Raw genomic sequence first — 20,169 nt, 5'->3', positions numbered from 1 at the left:
TTACGGAGGTAGCTCAGCAAATGATGATACCAAAACATATGTTTAGACAAAAAAACGCAGTTTGAGTTGTGACATCAAGCAATGCAAGCGTGACGTTTTGCATTGCACACAGATTGATTTTTTTTTTTGTAAACATATGCTTTGGCATCGTCATTCGCTGAGCTGCCTCCGTAAGGTACGCTGATTAGCGCTCCGAGTGTTGCCCTGGAAAGTAGACGCACGGGTTTTCTTTTTAGATAGTATATTTGATGTTCGTGGCTGAAACATCTTGAAGTATCGAGCCTGACGCGCAGCGGTGGCGTCTCCATTTTGTGAGTGGGATCGGTGGGACGGTCGAGCGGAAGAAGGCTCCGCAGGAACTCGTCGCTTCCCTTCTTGTTCCACTCAGAAAACTGGAGACTTCTCGGTCACGCCAGGAGACAGGTCGGCCTATACGATGGAACTTTGACTCCAACCTGACGGCCTCGCGAAATGTCTCGCCTGCATACACTTGCAGTCAAGGGCTTGTGTGTCTGATTCAAAGTTGCCTATGCCGACTACTAACTTTATTAATACTCAACCACAGAGAGCTTTCCGTGACTGACTGACGAAGCACGTGCGACGGAACGAAGCTGTTTTCGTCCTAAAGGCATAAGGCACTGGTAAATAAACGTGTTTGTTCCGGCGACATTAGAATTGCTTCCAGTAGCATTTTTCTTCAACATTTAGTATAGCTTAGACGTTTTTTGGACGGTCGCTCTTTATACGACTCGCTTGCAGGGTGAGAACGACATTTGTGGCACACGTGTAGCACGATCTGCCGCGCTTCTCTTTCAAGTGAGGATTTTTTGGAGAGACTGTCTGGAAGCGGGCGGGTGAAGGAAACAGGAGCAGCTGGCGGAGTAAGCTGCCCCTGCCTGCGAAAGTAAGAGCCAAGTTACATTTGTCAGGTGACTGTTTAAACAAACGGCAAGACCATTTTAAAGTTTACATTACTACTTCAAATTAATATCTAATTTAGTTTTAGTTTGTACATAATAGCTTTTCAATAAAAAAACACTTCCATCTCGAAAAAGATTTCTTTTTTTTCGCAGTACATCACATCGCGCATAGTGCCTTTAGTGTTGATTGGACTAACGTGTTTGCAACGGCAGCGTTGAAAAACAGGAGCGTAATTTCTCCAAATATGCTCATATTTATTTATTCAATATCACATTTCGGAGCTTTATTGGAACATAAACAGCGTATCACTCGTACGAAACACGAACATTACTTTAAGGAAAAAGGTTACGCTCTTTTTACCATCAAAGTCTTTGACGCCTACTCTGCGATGCCTAAGAATGCCTTGCCAGTGCCGTGTCGCAGCTACTAGCCTCCCACTACGCTTTAATACAAGATGAAACGAAGTATCGCATTTCTTTTGAAGCCAGTGGTACATATTTATTTATGCGTACTTCGTTATTTTTTTTAAGACAAAAGCGCTAGCTTTTTCAATAATGTAAATGACGATTGAACTAACAAGGGTCGACAGCACAAGTATGCAAAGCAGCCGAAATGAGGTTTAAATGATTATTTGCACCTGACGTAAGTTTACAGATCTCTCCTCCCCCGAAAAAATTTCACAAAAGATCCCAAGAATGGGATAAAGCCAAACACAGCAGAGTCTATTTTGTATAATATTTATGGCAAATTTTTTCTTTTTTTGAACATGCTAGTCAGTAATTTACTTCGAACTGAACAAGAAGCTTAAGGTATTTGACTAAAACGCAGTGTCAGTGTCGTCAAACACATCGACCTTTGAAAGTATATTAAAATCTTGCATATGTGGTATCTGAGACGAAATTTTCAAAGATTACTTAGTTTTTAAATGGAACACTCTAAGAAAAAAAGGGTATATTCTTTCACCCGTTGTCCCATATGCGACACCCCAAAAGGGGCTTGAGAACGTTAATATATACCTCATTAAACAGCTAAACTACGCATCGAAAACTACAGAAGAAAAAAAACACTGAGGTTTCGGAGTTGGGCCAATAAAACACCTATTACTTTTTTTGTTCTTGTTGTTGTAGTCAGTAACACGTACATTAGCTATTTTAATAAGTTGTACCACTCGGCTATCAAACCGCTTGTGAATGTTGGTACCGTTGGGTCGACTTCAGCGCGCTGTTCGTCAAACTGAAGTTCTGGGGTGTTATATGGGTTTTTACAGTGTAGTTGTGGAAACAATGTATATTCTGAAACTAGTTTAAAAAAAACAAAACATAGTAATTAATTTCCCCGCTGGCTCAGCTTCCCGCTATTAGTTCTGGATGTTTAACTGAAACAAAAATTAACCATGTTAGAGGGGCGCCAGACCAATTACTGAAGTGATAAAATTCAAGAATTTGATGTTCAAGATGTTCAATGTGGGGGTGGGGGAGGCTGGTTAAAAATTCTTGACAAAGCCAGTTTTTTTGGTAAAAGTTCCCGTAACTGTAGCCGAACTGTTTTATTTCTCGGTTAGAATCCTCGTGGTGGTGCGGTCGACAGCCGCAACGAATGCTGCGTTATTCTCAGGTCTCGTCAAAATCTCCCGAGGACGGCGTTCTCAGAAGAACCCCCTCCCCCCCCCCCCTCCCTCTCCCTACCCGCTCGCAGCAGGGGTCGACACTCGACATGCCGCTTGAGGTCCACCACTCTCCCTTCCTTAGACGGAGAGATGCGCTGCGAGGAGGTGACGGAAGAGGAGGACATGATGACGCCCACTCAAGAGCCGATTGTGCATGAGCCCTGGCCACCGACATGCCTGCTCTAGACAAGAAGACTCTGGAGCAGGACGGCCAGGACGGATGCCAAATCGTATGTAACAGTCAGTTCAATAAATTACACCGTGACTACACACACTAAACATTTTCACACCATTATAGGAGTGAATGGGGCGTTCCATAACCAACATCTTAACCAGTGTAGCGATACACCTAATAAAAAAGGTGTGAAGCTAACACTTAAAAAAAAAGGTTTGATTCTTGTAACACTTTTACTAAAAGGTGTGATACTGCGGCACACATTTTTAGAAAGTTACTAAACCACACTCCACCTTCTTATAACCTGTAATTACCACAGTACACTTTTTTGTCGAGGTGCACACTGCGGCCCGGGAACCCATGAAATGACTGAGGAGCAAATAAATCACCCAATCGAGTCGCCGAAGTAGCACGGCCGTGCTTGGCCAGTGTCGTGGGAATGTCGGCCGATAACCGGCTCCAGTCCCGGCCGAATGAACGGTTCTGAAGAAGGTCTCCCACATTCAACAAAAATCTCGCTGTCGCGGATAAGCAGTTTTTTGCCGAAACGCGTCCAACAAACACAACACAATACGAAGAAAGCGGCAATTACCTAAACGTTCGTATGGACTTATTACTTCCGTTCACGACAAAAAACAACGGCCGTGACTGCAACGCACGAAAATCAGAATATTGAAGAGCGCATTGCGGAAACTGCGGATTTACGTGGCCCCCTATAAATCGCCACAGCTTGACATGCGGCAAAGAGCGTAGGGCCCCAGTGAGTCCATCAGCGCGTCAGAGTGAGTCGCGTGACACATTTCCGCCCAAACTTTTTCTCCTATGGATAGCGGTCACGTGTTTCTCTCCACCCTTCGATTTGCTCGAAGCGGTTGTCCCGCTTGCCCACAGCCACACGAAGAGACAAAAGGAGGCGGGGTGGCTTCACAAAAGGCGAGGTCGAGGGGAAATAGACGATGCAGCTAAGCTCCGTCTGCTTGCATTGTTTGTCCTTCTCAGACTAAAAGTAAACAAATTCTTTTTTTTAACCTTATTTTTAAGATTGTCGTGAAATCCTTATACCCAACAAGCATAAGTGATTCCCAAACGCCACTTCCCAAACGCAACGACAAACGGCGGCCTTTACCTTATCAGAATGGCGTGGGCGCGACCTATCCGATACTTCACAGATATCGTCTGGATCACTACGGTACCGGCACAATCTTTCCGATTTGACGCTAATATCGTCGCAATACTGCGCGCATGCCGTGGGAGATGTACCTGTTCTGGGGCAGAAACAACACAGGGGGAGGCGGCTGTTCAGGAACGACGCCTTGCACTGACGAGCGCGGTTGGATGCACATATTTCGCATGCCGACGCTGCTGTGAAGGTTTTGTAGGGTGCTGAATGATTAATTGCTACGGTCATTGAACCTTGAGCACAGCCAAGGAACGCCATAAAATGTGAGATAGCACTATTGTCATCTATACGTATTAATCTACGACGATCATTACCAAGTTTGGCTAACACAATAAAGAAAGATGAGAAATATATCATGAGTGTATTGCAAAGTGTCACCATTCCACATTTTTTACACGGTTTACGTCAAAGGTGTGATAAATAATACACCCATTCTACACGATATTTCTACCTGCAGGGTGTAGGAAAGATATAGGAAGTATTTAAATGACCTGTACTCCCTTGTTACACCGATATGTTTTTGAAAAGCGTGTAAAAATTGTGTAAGACGGGTGTAGCAAAGGTGTTCATTCCAAACTACACAGTTTTTACACGAATATAGGTGGGGAAATATTTAGTGTGCAGGGCTCATCTTGTTTCATAGTGGGTTTCCTTCGCATAAATAATTTTAAATCAGATGATAAAACCCAGCGGTGTTCTGACATTTCTTACGAAAGCGAACTACTCGCAGTTATGTTGAAGGAGAAGCGTTACCTCAAGAACGCGGTCGAATGCGAACGTGAACGATAATTGTTGGTTCATCCACAGCGAAACGCCTAGCTTTATTATTCTTCAAAATTCTTCTAAACATATAATTTTGAGAAAAAAAATACTTATACAAATTATTGGCCTGGAGAACAGATAAAACTTTTATAAATCATATCAAGCCTATATAATCTTTGATGTGGTTTTATATGAAATCATACGTTACTGGAACAGATCCATATATTTTTACACAAAGGATAATTTTAGTTTTATATGTATATGCTAAATATTTATAACACGGGGTACTTACGCGATCCTTATAAATATATGAAAGCGAACGCTACCTTTGTTAAATTTACTTCGAAGTCAAATATATCTTGAGCAATCTTTGTCGTTACATTAATGTCTTTGTCTTCCGAAAACAAAATTACTGTTTGCTTGATGAAATTTTCATAGGCTTCCACAGCGCTGTCCTTTTTCTCTTGTGCCTCAGAAAGTTGATACGAACTGGGCACAAACTTTGCATGTTCAATCTGAAAAATATGAAAAACAACCAAACCCAACATTGTAGATAAAATTTTCTTCATAAAACAGCTGTTCTCTTAAAAGCACTTCCTGAAGCAAAATATTGACCACTAATACTTTTCGTAAGAGAGTCAACCATGTGAAAATTACACCCAATAGACGGTGTGCGAAATACACAGTGCCATCAACTACCGCGCCGAGAACTACGTCCACAATATTGGTTGCGGCGAGAAAGTGAAGAAAGCGACCGGACCTTCGAGGGAGAGGCGGCTGCTCCGTGCAAGAGGTACGATGCCATGGAATGTTGCATTCCCCCGTGTAAACAGCGGGAACATGACGCACAGGTAACCAAGGTTCCGTTTTCTTTATTTATTTATGCTTCTTACTTTTCACGCAGCTTTTTGCAATGCAGAATCAGCGACACGGCGAAGAAAGAGGTAATTCTCGTATGATGCGAGGCTATTTACATCTACTGAACTGACACCCGTCTTACTGAAACAACTCTAAGCGCGCAGGCGAGCTCGTGGTAGCAATCATGTCGTTTAACACCTAAGACTGGTGCAGGAAAGAAAAAAGAGTACAGAACAAACTCCTTTAAAGGGTCGGCGAATCAGCGCACGCATATAAGCGCAAGACAGCGAACTAAACCCCCGATTCTTTAAAGGAGTTGGTTCTGAAGCTCTTTAATCTGCCCGTCTGACTCGGGTATTACTGTCGCAATAAAGGCCTTCAACAAACGTTTTTGAAGGGTCGTCGAGTCGGCTTGCGATCTTAGGTCTGCTTGTGCTCATCAGCGGGTGTTGGCTCCTAAAATTTTAAAATGCGTTCGCTTTGAATGTTTTTATTGTGCCCGTAAAGCAAATGTATTTGTCTCGATCTACGAAATATTTTACCAAATTAAGTGTCTGAATTAGCTTTTCTTCTGCATGGTATAGCCAGACTGCTTTTCGCTTGATGCGACAACAGATGACCTTATATGCGCTAGAACAAGCATGTGAGAGCGAAGCAGCAAGAAGCTACAGCTTCACAAATTTATGCCACAACCATAATTCCAGACGTGCATTGTCAACAATGAAAGGCAAGAGCACAAAACACAAGTTCTTTACTTAATTACCTTTAATAAATAAAAAGAAACTCTTCAGACAGCTAGAAAACGATGCGTAGGAGGGATTCCAATACAGTTAGTTGACCTGGCGTCAGTAAAGGCAGATTCACACGAAGGACCGAATCGCGAATTTTTTTAGCAAGTCGTGTATCAGGTGACCCCTACATCTCCAATTTATGCGATCCACGCCTGGTCCGCGGATGCGCGGACTGAAATGACCGAGCGCGTTTTTACTCGCGGATTCCTGGCGGGTGATTGTCTTTTGAAATGCGATTAGCCTGGCAATTTACAACGTCCTCTTTTTTTTCTTTTTTTGACAAACAAAACAAAGATGGCGCATTATTGTGTTTTGTGTTTTCGCTGGTTCATCTCGTCGCGCGATTCTTGGTGCCAGGAGTAAAATCAACTGCAGAAACCTTGCCTGGCTGACGCGGCGCTAAATCCGGTACTCCTGCAGGTCCGTGTGAAGATTCAAGTAGCTTCCGTCACAACTCGTTTAGCACGCCGCGATCTTTTTTGCACTTCTAATCAACTTTTCATCCAGCAAGTCCTTTTTTGCGACGGTGCTGTACCCGAGTGCTGTGTGCAAGCACGGAGTTCTTGAAGGCATCTTCAAACGCCCCTCCGCAAGTCCAAGACGTCGTCGCTTCTAGGCCGAAGCCTTCTCGTGCAGGACCATGCTTGGGTCACTGTTATGCCTTGGGTTAGTAAAGATAGTGGCGGTTTGCGCCAAGTACATCACGGTGTGCTTTCTCGCTCTGTACGTAAGAGCGGCTCACGGCGATTCTTTTTCGCGGTAGCGACGTGTTCGTAGCAGTAAACGTCGATTTCACCCTGGGACAACAACGTCACTCTGTGATGCTGGAACTCTGCGGCACAGTAGGGTCGCGAATAGGTTCAGTCCCTTCTCACTGTTATTTGCTGGTCGTCTCCTTCGTGTGCATGCGCTTGAGAGACGGAATTTCCGCGGACGTGTCGTCAGGTGATCGCTCCGTCCGTTGATTCATCCATTTTATGAATCGGTCATATACCAGTTTTGTAAAAACAACACTTCTAAAATCAAGTAGGTAAGAATTTAGAATGTATTTATGTAGAAAGGAAACCATTACAGATTGGGACGGCGTGTCTGTTCGCTCTAAACTCAGTCACAGAAAGGCGATTTTACTGTCGCTCTTGTTGAACACAAAGTTTGATTGCATGACTTGATTTGGTTCATCAAAGAAGCTAGAACTTCAATATTGGCGGCAGCACAAAAGTGACCTGATGCTAAAGCCGCCGAGTGGATTGGTGAAGCTAAAATTAATATCGCAACCTCTCTTTTTTGTTTCTTTCTTCTTTTCGCGGCTGAGATCAAAATTTTGTTTAATGCAAGGGAATTTTGTTGATAGGTTTAAAATGTCGCGTAGTACAACACCAATACCGAAATTCAGTCTTTTTACCAGGAATTTACAAATATATGTTTTCCTGCCGGACGTCAGCGATTTGTGTTCTACTTATTTTGAAGTTATCTAAAATTGATTGGACCTGTTCGGAACACCTCAAAAATAATACCGAGGTGGCAGTTTGCTTGCCAGGAATTCAGAAATCTTCATCCATTGAGGCTTTTGCCAGTAAGAACCTCCCGAAAATAAGTTAACTTCGATTCGCATGAATAGGTGTGGAACTAGGATGGCGATCGATACATTGTTTTACCGCTACCGCGATAGATATATAGCTTTACCGTTTTACCATCACGTCGAAAAGAAAGAAAAATAAAGTGTCATCAAAAAAGGCACGCCGGCCTAGTCCTTCGTCCAGGTTGGCTTATCACAAAGTTTCTGCATCTCAATCACTGAGGTAAAGCCTTCTAAATGCCAAGAGTCTGAAACAGACATGATGCTACATGCATGGCCGCGCGCACAGTGTTACAAGGCCTCCTAGCAGTTTCATATGTTTATTTTCTATTGAGTCGTTTTGTTTTCAAGAAATCCGACAGGTAATGATTACGTTGCTTTACTTAATGCAAGCTTACATTTTCAATTCTGGGTGCAGTTTGCAAACATCACAGAGCAAATAGTAATATTTAGGACGCTACTTACGTAAATGGCTAGCTGCGACGTGTTAAAAACATGAGGTAAGAGATCAACGCTAAAAATAAACGACATGTCTGCTCCAACTCGTATTTTTCGGTATATTTCTTTCCAGTCGATAGTTTCATTTGAACCAAGTATCATCGGCCATTTAGGGATGCCAAATTTTTCCAACGTGTTTCGTAGCCGGCTTATTTCTTCCTCTGGTTGGCACGAATCTGAGAATGTATCACAAGATTTTACTAATGAAAGCCAGAAACTAAAATGTGTGCATGTTTAGCAATGGAGCTTTCTTTTAAAATTAGGAGAGACAAATAATTAGTAAAGTGCGATTTCATGAAAACGTGTGGATGTGCAGAGAGATATCTGCCATCAACTTAACGGCCTTTTTTCAACCTCGTTTTCTTATACTTAAGGATATTAATTCTAAATACGTACCTTCATTCATGCACGATTGATAGGCTATGGCAATTTTGTCATTAAGAGATTCAGCTTGATATGTTGGTGGGGTCATGTTGCTTAAGATTTCTGTAAAAGGCATAAGAAGAGAAGAGCTAAATGAGAAGGTTTGGTTCGTTCATGCACCTATACGTTACAAAATTCTGTTTTTATAATTTCAGCCAGAACGTAATGTATTAAAGGGCAACTCCGATTAATTACGAAAAGTCTGGGATTACTGGTGATTATCGTGTCAACACTACTTATAAACGGTTTTATGTCAATCATTTTCCACGTTCGATTGTCGTCATTTAGATTTTTTTAACCTACAATTACGTCATCAAGCTTTGCGAAGTCAAGAATGAAGGAAAAAGTCCCATTTTATCCTCAAAACTTCACCGGGACAAAGAAGCATCTGAATCAGTGGCGGTCTGTGAGAGAACACTGGAGCCAGACTTGAACCAGTATTCGGCTCTGCAAATTTATGAACAGTTCAAACCGATATCGTCTCATGACCATTTAAATTTTTCTAAATTGTCTCATCTATACTTTTCTTCATACTTAATGTACTACGTTGTTAAAGGGCAGCTCCGCCGTCAGTTTGAGCATTTGTATAAAAACATATTTTCAGAAAGGGTGCTAAAAACTTCGCCTATGGCGCAGCGGTTAAATCATTAAAAATCTGTTTACATAATTTATAATTGTTAAAATACGACTAAACCGATTCCGAAATTAACTTGCCACTTGACTGGTTCGCCATTTGGACGTGACGTCACATATGATATAAACATTCACACGTGTGCAGTTCGAGCTTGGCCTGCCTGGCAGGCAGGTCACTGTTTTGCGTTTGTGTCGCATATAGAAATGAAATTATCAGGCTCGTCTGAATCGAGCAATGATCAGGATGCGCTCCTACATTTCGAGGACGATAACCTAGACGATAACCCGTTGTCATACGATCCACCGGCATCTCCACCAAGCGAATATATGCTGCGCAACCGTCATAAATGGCTACTTTTGATGAACCTAAAAAGAGCTTCACCAAGAATGGAAGAAAGGCTCAAACCTAAACATTGGATTTCCATCTTTTGCCAATATATGCGCACTCCAACCTGTGTTTTAGCCGGGGCACACTCTTTGCGTATACGTGCAGCACCAAAACTTGAAGCTAATGGTACACGGGAGTGAACTCAAGAAGAACACTGAAGAATTATTAGCCACCGCCGTGGGTCAAGTTTATGAAAAGGATTGTAATGTTGGTCAAGTGCGACGTGTGCCGCGGTACCAAATACATTGTAACCTCTCCAGAAAAGACCTGTCCTTAACACCAATCAGGTCGACCATGTTCAAGTTCAGCAGTGGATGAGCGCCGTGCGTTGCACGCTTGAAACAATTTTGTTAACAACAGAGGAATTTTTTCCGACAAGTTGAATGCAGTCAAGGGTCACCATTTTATAACCATTTTATAGCTTTTTAACTACAGTTTCCTGCTACAAGACGCCCCGCAGCCTTATCACTGTGTCATCCCACCAGGCTAGACTCTGCCCTGTTATTTTTTTTATTTTCGCCCCAGAATTCTGTGAAGAATAATCTGCCAGATCTTTTGCTGTCATTTCAGACTGCCGGAAACATGATACTCTAGCAATGTATGCATTCCATTGTGAGCTTCTGAAACCTCTAAAGAATGACCTTCCACAACTAATAAATATTTATTACTTTTCTGACGGAGCAGACTCACAGAACAAAAACAAAAATAACTTTCGAAACCTTTCTTTCACGATGAAGGCTTTAGTGTTTCGCTTGAATGGAAATTGTTCGCAACTTCCCACGGAAAACGTCTTTGCGATCTCATTGGAGGAAAGGTTAAACGTTTGGCAGAAAGAGCCAGCCTTCACAAACTGTACCAAGACCCAATATTCATTCCACTAGAGCTCATTACATGGGCGCAAAAAAAAATAAAACCCTAAATGGTGTAAACATTTTATGGGTACCAAATTTTATCGTGAAAGAAATTTCAGACGAACTAGCTTGAAGATTCCAAACAGCAGTCGCCCCAAATGGTGCGCGGGATTCGCCACTTTAAGCCAATTTCAACTTAAGCGCTTTGTGTATCGATAACGTCGTACTAGGTGACTGAAGATGTTCAAGCGTCAAAAACGTCTGAAAACCACAACGTTTACTTAAAAACGAGATTTTCGAAGATATTTTATGAAGAACAAAATTTTGTGAAGTTTACTCTCGAGGCTCGACCAGCTTCCTGGAAATTGCAGATAAGAATAAATTATGTTTTCTTTTCATCAGCTTTGGTGCTACCTACTACAGCGCTTAAATAAGGCCCATATTTACCGGATGAAGCACCTCAGCTTGTAGCGTGTATAAGATAAAACCCTTCTTCTACGTGCTGTGCGGAAAAGTAGCCGCATGGAACCACTCAGCGCAATATCATGGGTGCTCAGCATAAACGAATATTTTCTCGCTTAATTTTTTTTTACTTAGATTAAACATTGCATATTCCAAATTATTGAGGCGTAAACTCGTTTGTTTGAGTGACCTTGTATAGTATAACTTGAACAACCTCAATGCGAAATTCGCAGCTGAATTGTAGTCAAAACGACGTTTTTCTCTACTTTACGTTTAATATCAAAGAAACCTTTTCTTATAAGGGTATAAAGGTATTGCATGCATAAAATATACGTACTCTTTAGGCTGAAAACTCTTGTACTGCGGTTATACAGAAGAGTATATTGAAACAAAACTACCTTGAAAACGGCCCAGTTTAAGCTTGTTTTTATAGACTAAATACAATACAAAAACATATTTATTTATTTTTTTATTTAGATTTCGCCTCGTATTATATACGAATGCAATTAAATTCAAACAAAAAACTAGGCATTGCTAAATAATTACTTCTATATATTTTATATATGTACCATTTTGTCACGAATGACAGGCGCAGAAGCGGCGAAAAACCCGTTTTGAACCAAAAGTTTATGGGGGGCAAATTTGTGCAAAACAAAATAAAGAACGAGCGTCCAGACAGCAGAAAGGCGAGCGGCGATTCGGCGACGTAACAGCAAGCGAAAGAGGGAGTGACTCGACAAGGTACCGCGAAGTATCTCGAAACTTTGTCTCAGAAGGTTCGAGCGTCGAACGTTTGGGGCGAAATTGAACAGGCACTTTCGAGAGCAAGGAAGTCGGACGAAACTTTTACGTTTACGTCCCGAGCCTTTACGTCCCGAGTAAAAATAAACATGATTCTCCTAGAAGTCTGTGACTGAGCTTGCCATGTTAATTCGGTCCTGCGTGCGGCAATATTTCGAGCTTTTTTGAAAACTTCAGACAGTGCTGAAAAAAAAAAAAAAAAAGGGTTTCACCGCAAACTTTTGCGGAAGTTACTACTAAGACCGGCAATCTTGGCGGTGCGGAATGCACGTTGCAAAAGAACTGTGGGAGCTCGCCGTCAGCACACGCTCAGCAGTCGCGTACGCAGCTATGGCCGCCAGTGAATGCTGCCTATACTCTGTTGCAATATAACATGAGCAGTTCAATATATGACTTGAGCTCAATCGATCTACTTTCCGTACCATACGATGCACGCGCGGCGCAAGCACAACGGCAGGCAAGAAGCGCGTAATGAAAACAACGCTTGTGCTGTTTTTTTAGGGGCGAAGCTCCTTAGGGTCTAGGCATGTCCGTCCGGCGTCCGTGCTGACATCGATCTTGCTGGTGCTCGTGCTCGTGCTCGTTAGCTTACGTGCTCGTGTAGGGCAAAAAATAAAAAAAAAAATGATGAAAAAAAACTGTTTGCCGAGTCGACAGGATTCGAGCCTGTGGGGGGAGACCCCAATGATTTTCTAGTCCATCGCCTAACCACTCGGCAACGACTGCGGGACGAGTAGGAGGCTCTGAGATATGGTAGTAGCTCAATAGCTGGGGATGTCATGGATGAAACGTTGCATGTAGCCGCTCAACGTCTATACAGGAGAGGGTGCTGCGGCCAAGTGCGTATATAATCGCGTTAAACTTTGCATGAATTGGCTGAACGTATAGACGAGAGGGCGCTGCGGTCGAATGCTCAAATGCGTATATAACCGCGTTCCATAACGCACATTCTCTTCCTGACATAAACCGTTGACTTAAACGGTGGAGATGCCTTCCCACGGCTTCTAGCGGATCCAAATTGATTCACTAGAAGAACCACTGGCTCTGCATTTCACCGATCATAAAGCAGTAATAATGAAGTCGAAACGCAACCCGAAACTCAGCACTACCTATGAGCAATAAAAAAATGAGCACCATCAGCACTACCTATGAACAAAATCAGCATCATCAGCACCGCCAGCTTCGCCCAAATCAACATCATTCACATTGATGAGATGCGGTCAATTTTAACAGGATACTGAAGCTAGGAAAGAAAGCTTTTTTTTTTTACTAGGTTAGGACAGGCATCCCTCAAATAAAATGATCGTAAAAAAAAAGTTTTTTTTTGTTTAATATTTTTGCTACAATAAGAATTTTTTTTCTTTTTCAATTGGAGACCGAGACCGAAACTGTGCCTCTGTGGGATGATGATGATGGCGTTTGTACCCAACTAGACATGGTATCACTCGGGTGCGCGTTTAAAAGCATGCTTCAAAGGCTCTGGTTGTGCGATAGTGGAGCACGGCGACGGTTTGCTAAAATATAGAGACAGACCTGATAAAATGTTATGTTAAAATGACCCAGTTCTTGCAAACCGCAGCAGGCCAGAGTATAAATTTAGTGGCGTGATGGCACAGAGTATAACTTTCTGAATATTAAAAAGTTGAAGTTAGCACATATTATTGGACTCCCCCCTCGTCCGTCTCTAAAAGTGCTCTCATGATAGCACTTTGAGAACATGCATGTTCGCAAAGTACCGAAAGATATCGCACCCCTATCTTTCTTATGATTTGAAAGTGTTTTATAAACACCGAAATAAAGCCCACTTCTAGTGAATACAGGACTCACACCAAATGGGACCTCGGCAGAAATGATGTTTCTTCGCCACAGTGGAAGATAAGCGACCACAGCTGATTGGGAAGGAGAGTTTTTGGATCATCATCTTTCGCTTTGATCACAAGTCTCGCTGGTAACGAAATCTTAGACTAGCATTTTTTTTTACTTTCTTCTTATGTCGCGGCGAAGCTTAGCCCATTTCTCATTTACACCCCATTTGCTTTCAATTTTAGGTTCGCTATGGCTTCTGATATTAAGTATGCAATAGAAGGCCTGTGACTGTTGAAACGCGTACAATAATTTTTTTAAACCTTTGTTTTAAAAATACATGTCAACGTGACCCAAGCATGGTGGTGTTAAAGTCAGAAATTTCACTTTTTTATTTTGAATAAAGTCAGAAATTAAATTTTTTCTTACCAATAGTGACCATACCTAAGACTTCACACGCGTTTTCCTTTAACCTAAATACAATAACTTGTATATTTATTATTAAAAAATTGTAGCAATTTTAGGTATCAGTTAAATATAATAGTAGTAGCTAGTTCTTCAACTTTAGTCACACAAATATAGCCGTGTTAAGGATCAAAATTACCTTTAAGTCTCTTGGACAGTTTCTCTCGTACAAACCATATATGTCCATAGCTTGGCAAATATGGCGGAATGGTGTTGTCCTGCTTCCAATTTTCGCACACATAATCATAAAAATCATCACATGGATTTTTACTTCTGTTAACTGCACGGCTAAGCTTTATGCCTGTAAGAGTATAAAATACATTTCAGATAATATAAATCTAGAGGGATTATCACGCGGCAAAAAACAAGTCCGTTCTTACCCATCTCTTTACACTCAGGCGTTTGGCCTACATTAGCATGGGGATCCTGCTTCACTGCATCTGAAATATCGTCGCGCAGTTTTATTTAGAGAGATTTTTTACTGCTATAGACGTTTGCAAACAGCCGCACCTCGAAAGCTAGTCTGGCCACCGTGTATGAATACCGTTTTGTTTGAGCGCCAGTCTGAAAACCGTGGGTGCGCTCCAGCAGTAATTGACTACCAGACGATCTACCCACACCAGCAGCAAGATAACAGCGCCCACAAGTCTCACTTGCAAACGCTTATACATACAGGAGATTTTACGAACAACTGTATACACTTGAAAGAGCAATTATAATTAAGAAATATTACCCTAGGATAAAGTTCCGGGGAGTAGGTCATGTGGACAATGTAAAGTAATACTTAACAATTTAATACTTAAAAAACCTTCCTTTCGGAAATACTCGTCTTGACTGGCGCATTTCAATTATAAATTTGTCGCCGGCGTGTGAAATGTGCCCTTGTTGTTGTTCAGTATGATATCCGTTATACTTAAAACAAACGTAGAAAAAAAAAAAGCCCGCAGAAGGCGTGTCGTTTTGCGACCTTGTGACCATTAAATAACGTGACATTGTCAGACCGGCTTCGGTGGCTCACTACCAACGCTACATAGTAACTGGAGCTATTAAATGAGCTGCGCTTAGAGTTTCGGCACTCTGTTCCCCGACAATGTTGTGGGCGCCACCATTTTGGTGCTTGTGGAGAGCAGGCACAACTGCCGATCGTCATGATTCAAAAGTGCGACTTCCTCAGCATTAGATTCGGTGTTAGGAAGCTCATGTAACGATTCTTTACCCTGTCGCAAACTGTTTAAACATTTGTGGAGGACGGAAAAGCGTTTTCTGTGCTTTCAGATAAGGCTTCAGATAACTGGCAACCATGATTTTAAGCAACAATATGGTCAAGTGTTGTTATTCTGAAGCGTAGCTTATTTAGTGGCACTAATAATAACGGTGGTAGCGAGTTATTATCATACGCGGAGGGGGAATGGGGGTCAAAAGGCCTCCCTTCGCGAATGATGCTGGCGTTGAAGAAAGGAGAAAACATCGGCCAATATGTGCCTGTGCAGCATCCTATCACCGTCACGCCCAACCGCGGGAGTTCCACAGGAGACGAAGTGAGAAGGTACTCCCCTTATCCCCTTTCTTCCGTCTTCGGTAATCTTTTGTGATTTGAAGAGCCATATAGATTTTCGTTTCAAAACTGTGCTTTCTATGGAGTAGAATAAATGTATAGACCTTTTCATCTCAGTAGTTGCCTGATCGGCGGATAGAGGACACTGACGCCCTGGCCACCATTATGTTGTTTCGATTTGGTCGCTTTTAGTTTCCACGTGCACATCCTTCCGCGACAGTTTAACTAATGGTCCAGCCGCCTTGACATAGTTGGGGATGAATCGGCGGTAGTATCGCGTCAATCCAAGACATGCGCTAACTTGCTTCTTGGTCCGGGGTCGTTCACCGCAATTGGTCTCCTACAAAGTTTGCGAGTGAGGCCTTACTTTTTTATTCCCCATTTCATGGCCCGAAAACGTTATTCTATTTCTTCCAATTTCGAATTTTCTGAGTTTCCCCGTGATTCCGGTGCGCCGCATTCGCTTAGATATTTTTTTCCCACGCGGCTAGGTACTACTCCCAAGCTTTGGTTGCTCTTAGCGCTTCGTCGATATAGTGCTGTACTGTTTTGATGTCTGCCAGCAGCGTACTCATAAGCCGATTAAATATGACTGATGCCGCCTTAATTCCGAAGGGCTTAAACCTAAACTGGTAAACCCCGTCTCAGTTAAAAATGCCGTTTTGGCCTTGGAATCCGTCGATAAAAAGATTCGCCTATATCTTTTGGATAAGTCCAGTTTACAAAATAAACATTTCCTGCCTAGATGGGTTCCTCATTTAGAGCCGGCAAGCTGTTAAATTTAACTTCCGTATATCTGACTTCCGTACAACGACGAGGGGAGAATTGTGGGCGGAAGTCGATCTTTCAATCACCCCCAACTTCAACATCACTTGAACTTCGGTTTTGATTACCTTCCTGATTGCGAAAGGAATCGAGTACTGTAGTGTCTTCGCGGTAGTGGACACATGTAACTAAAACTACAGAAGGTTCTTTTTACCCAACAAATCGAATAACACATTTTTGTATCCGTGGACGAGCTCGTTCACCTCAGCGCCCTGCTCCTAGGTTAACGGTTCTGACCGGGTGACATTTTCTGGTCCCTGGGTCCTCCTGACGCTCATTCAGGGAAGCTCCTTTCTATCATCACAATACTCGATTGCAACATATGCGTTGACATGCACCTTGCTGGCTGTTTAAACTGCTCGTTCCTCACATCCTTTCAACATATAGACGTGAAACAGCTTGCGCGTGTGACCGGAGTCTAGAACGTAGTACACATCCATCTTCTTCTCCACCATCAAGTATGGACTTTTCAATTGTATCAACAGCTTGTTACTGCTTCTAGGGAAAATAATCAACATTCGTCCTCACACTTCTAGCTGTCATTCTTTTGCCTTCTTATTGAAGGATTTGCTCTGCTTTCGCTGAGACTCCTGCAGTTTCTCCTACACTGACTCAGTGGCTTGTTTCAGCTTGTGTCTGAAATCAAGCACGCCTCTGTACGTTGCTTGGACATCGGAGCATAAGTGGTCTGCGACCATCATTACCTTTAGCACTGAGAGACCTCTAAAACGGTGGCCGTAGATGAATTCAAATAGGGAGAACTCCCCACTTGCCTGAAGAACCTCACGGTACACGAAGAGAAGGGGGCTAAATATTTTTCCAAAGAATGAGGCTTGTCCATGCACATTCTTTTAAGCTTTTGATTGGAGGTCCGTTAATGCGTTGGACTATCCCTTATCCTTATCTAATGATTTAAACATGTCAACTTGTCTAAATCATCAACATGCTCCCGGTCACGAACGAACAGATCTGTACAATATAATAAAGAGCATAGTTTCGTGTCCACTGATGTGCTTTTCAAACACCCATGCTCTTCAGGCTTATCTTTTGGCTGGAGTGCCAGTCGAGACGTGTGTACGACCTTTCATAAAAATGCAGAGTAATTAAACGGGCGATAGTTTACAATGTTATGAACGCCTGATTTATGAATCGCAAGAACTACAGAGCGTTTTCAGACAGATGTAAATATTCCAGTACGCAGTGATGAATTAAAAATATGCTCTGAAAATTGTATGTTCATAAAATTAAAACTTGTTCAGCACACACTTCTAAAATAAAACTGGGAATTTCAACTGCGCTAGCAGGCGGTTTAAATTTCATACTACGAATGCTTTCCTTCATTTCGACTTCATCAGTGGGGATAAAAGATAGAAATTTGGATTTGCCTAGGCACGTTGAGCTCTCGCCACGGACTGCTACAGACAAAAAACAGGATTTAAAATGTTCTGCAAATACGTCAGCAATTTTGCATAGATCACTTGTAGAAACAGAGTCATTTTGTATTCGGACCACTTTAGCAGCTCGTTTCCTTTTGACAGTGCACATTTCCGAACAATTTTGGGCCTGGTATACATATCGGACTCAAGCCTAGCAAAATGCAAACCTTCGTCTCGTCTAAAGAGCCCTTCGCCGAAGTGCGACATCACTAAATTTGGCGTACTACTTGTCCAGCCCCGAATTTTCAAAGAGTTACTGATAACAAAGCTTGCGTTGCAAGCAGCGGCTCATGTCAGCTCAGCTTACCTTAGGCACAGAGCTGTCGATTGCGCTCAATACTACCTTTGTAAGAGCTTCAACAGCTGTACCATCTCACTCTTTATTCAGGATCGGCTTGCAGCCATAGCACTGAAGTTATTTATATATATTAAGGTTATCACCACTACTCTGCAATAAGTATTCATTTAAGGGTCGGCGATGGACAAAATAAAATAGATTGGCAAAGGCACTAATGCAATGTCGAGAATATTTCCCGCTGAATTCTGAATAGTATCGCGAAGTTCAAAATCATTATGATAAATATAATTAAAAAGGCTTGAGACTCTCAAGCTGCTGACATCATGCTCCACCGAGTCATTACCTGCCAGCCAATTAAGGCCTTGCTGGTTAAAGTGTCCATATATTTGCACACGAATCTTCGTTACGTCCAGATATTGTGCTAATTTTTTTTTAAAATGACGTGAACAACTTCCGAGTCAGTGTGTGGCCGAAAATAGTAGTTTCGAATAAAATAATAAACCGCGTCGCACGACGTAACCCGGATCCGTACGCATTCCGAGTGTGACTCACAATTATGTATATGCTCGCAATGAAAGCAGAGAAACGTCCCCGGCCGTTAGAACACCACCTCTGTATCTCCATCCATTGCTAACATACTAACGGAATTTTCGAAGTACTGAGTAACATGGAAGCAAATATTGAGAACTAGGATACTGTCTTCTAGACAAGTCCCAGTAAGGCAAAAATGGCGTATGAATTGACTGCAATTTCAGACATAAATCCAAAAGGTTTGGTCCGAAGGCCACGAACACTCTGGTAATAGAGTGTGCACTCAATATGGCCTGATTAATGATTTACATCATCCGATTCACCCGATTTTACTTCTAGAATGTCAACAATGGACGAAAAAGATACTCGGTGGACCAAACGTCGAGTGTGTTAATATCGTCGAAGTCATTATTCTCGACAGACACATGAAAGGACGGACATATCTCTCATATTTTGTTTGTGACAAGCTTGGTGCATGTGACTGACTTGGCTTTCAAAACAACTGCCAGGGAGTTAGTTCACTGAAAGTTAAAAACATTCAGAGCGTGGAAAATCTGAATAACTTTGTGATAGTTTGCCGTGAAATATGTTACTGCACTGGCCAATAAACTTGCTATTGAGCGAACCACGAAGCAAGAAGCCTGGAATTACAAGTTACGCTCTGTGTTGTAGAAGCTTTGATTGACAATGGGTTCCGTGTGGATTTACTTGGCAGTTATTCATCTCATTGGTTACAGAACGGTCTCTCAAAAACGCAACAACATACGCTGCAATGCAAGTTTTTTTTTTTTTTTTTTTTTTTTTTTTTAAGGTGAAACAACTAAATGATTGTTGTTAATATCATCATGGTCTACTTGCAAATTGGCGCATAATACCATTGATTTCCGCAGTCCTTGAACTGGCGAATGCTGTCACCACGAAGATCAGTGCTGCTATCCTTCGGTCCATGACAAACAATTTTTTTAAACCTAAGAGATATCCAAAAACCAATGTTCAGTGAGGTGCTTCTTGAATTTCTGTAGAACCGTTTCTAAGAATGAAAAGAGCATGCGTAATATATTATCAAAATCCTAAAATGCTCGATTATTATTTCATGTTTTCAGCAAAACTATCGCATAAAGATTAACGCACCTTTGAATCTTGTACGTTTCCCCGTCCAGTAGCCACTGGAATCTATTCTTCAGAAGGTCTGTTTTGAGTCCAGCGTGCTCATCTCACGCATTTTGTTGCTGACTTTAAAGGGCAACCAGGATATGATGAAAGATAACCTT

The 20,169-nt window shown here is 42.1% G+C and overlaps 1 protein-coding gene across 1 annotated transcript in view; it reads right to left on the bottom strand.

The window, feature by feature from the left end:
* LOC115312681 (phosphate-regulating neutral endopeptidase PHEX) overlaps positions 1 to 19,861 on the bottom strand; it is a 99,664-nt gene extending 79,803 nt beyond the window's left edge. Inside the window, exons 1-6 of the mRNA XM_040212225.1 lie at positions 19,774 to 19,861; positions 14,634 to 14,693; positions 14,393 to 14,554; positions 8,824 to 8,913; positions 8,395 to 8,603; positions 5,031 to 5,219 (exon numbers count right to left, since the gene is read on the bottom strand). Coding sequence (XP_040068159.1) covers positions 5,031 to 5,219; positions 8,395 to 8,603; positions 8,824 to 8,913; positions 14,393 to 14,554; positions 14,634 to 14,693; positions 19,774 to 19,846 — 783 coding nt within the window. The 5' untranslated portion in view covers positions 19,847 to 19,861. The remainder of the gene's footprint in view (positions 1 to 5,030; positions 5,220 to 8,394; positions 8,604 to 8,823; positions 8,914 to 14,392; positions 14,555 to 14,633; positions 14,694 to 19,773) is intronic.
* Positions 19,862 to 20,169: the final 308 nt, after the last annotated feature.

This window comes from Ixodes scapularis, unplaced genomic scaffold (genome assembly GCF_016920785.2).
Source record: "Ixodes scapularis isolate PalLabHiFi unplaced genomic scaffold, ASM1692078v2 PGA_scaffold1__304_contigs__length_218370807, whole genome shotgun sequence".
Taxonomy (NCBI): Eukaryota; Metazoa; Arthropoda; class Arachnida; order Ixodida; family Ixodidae; genus Ixodes; species Ixodes scapularis.
This window is presented reverse-complemented; position numbering and strand designations above follow the sequence as displayed.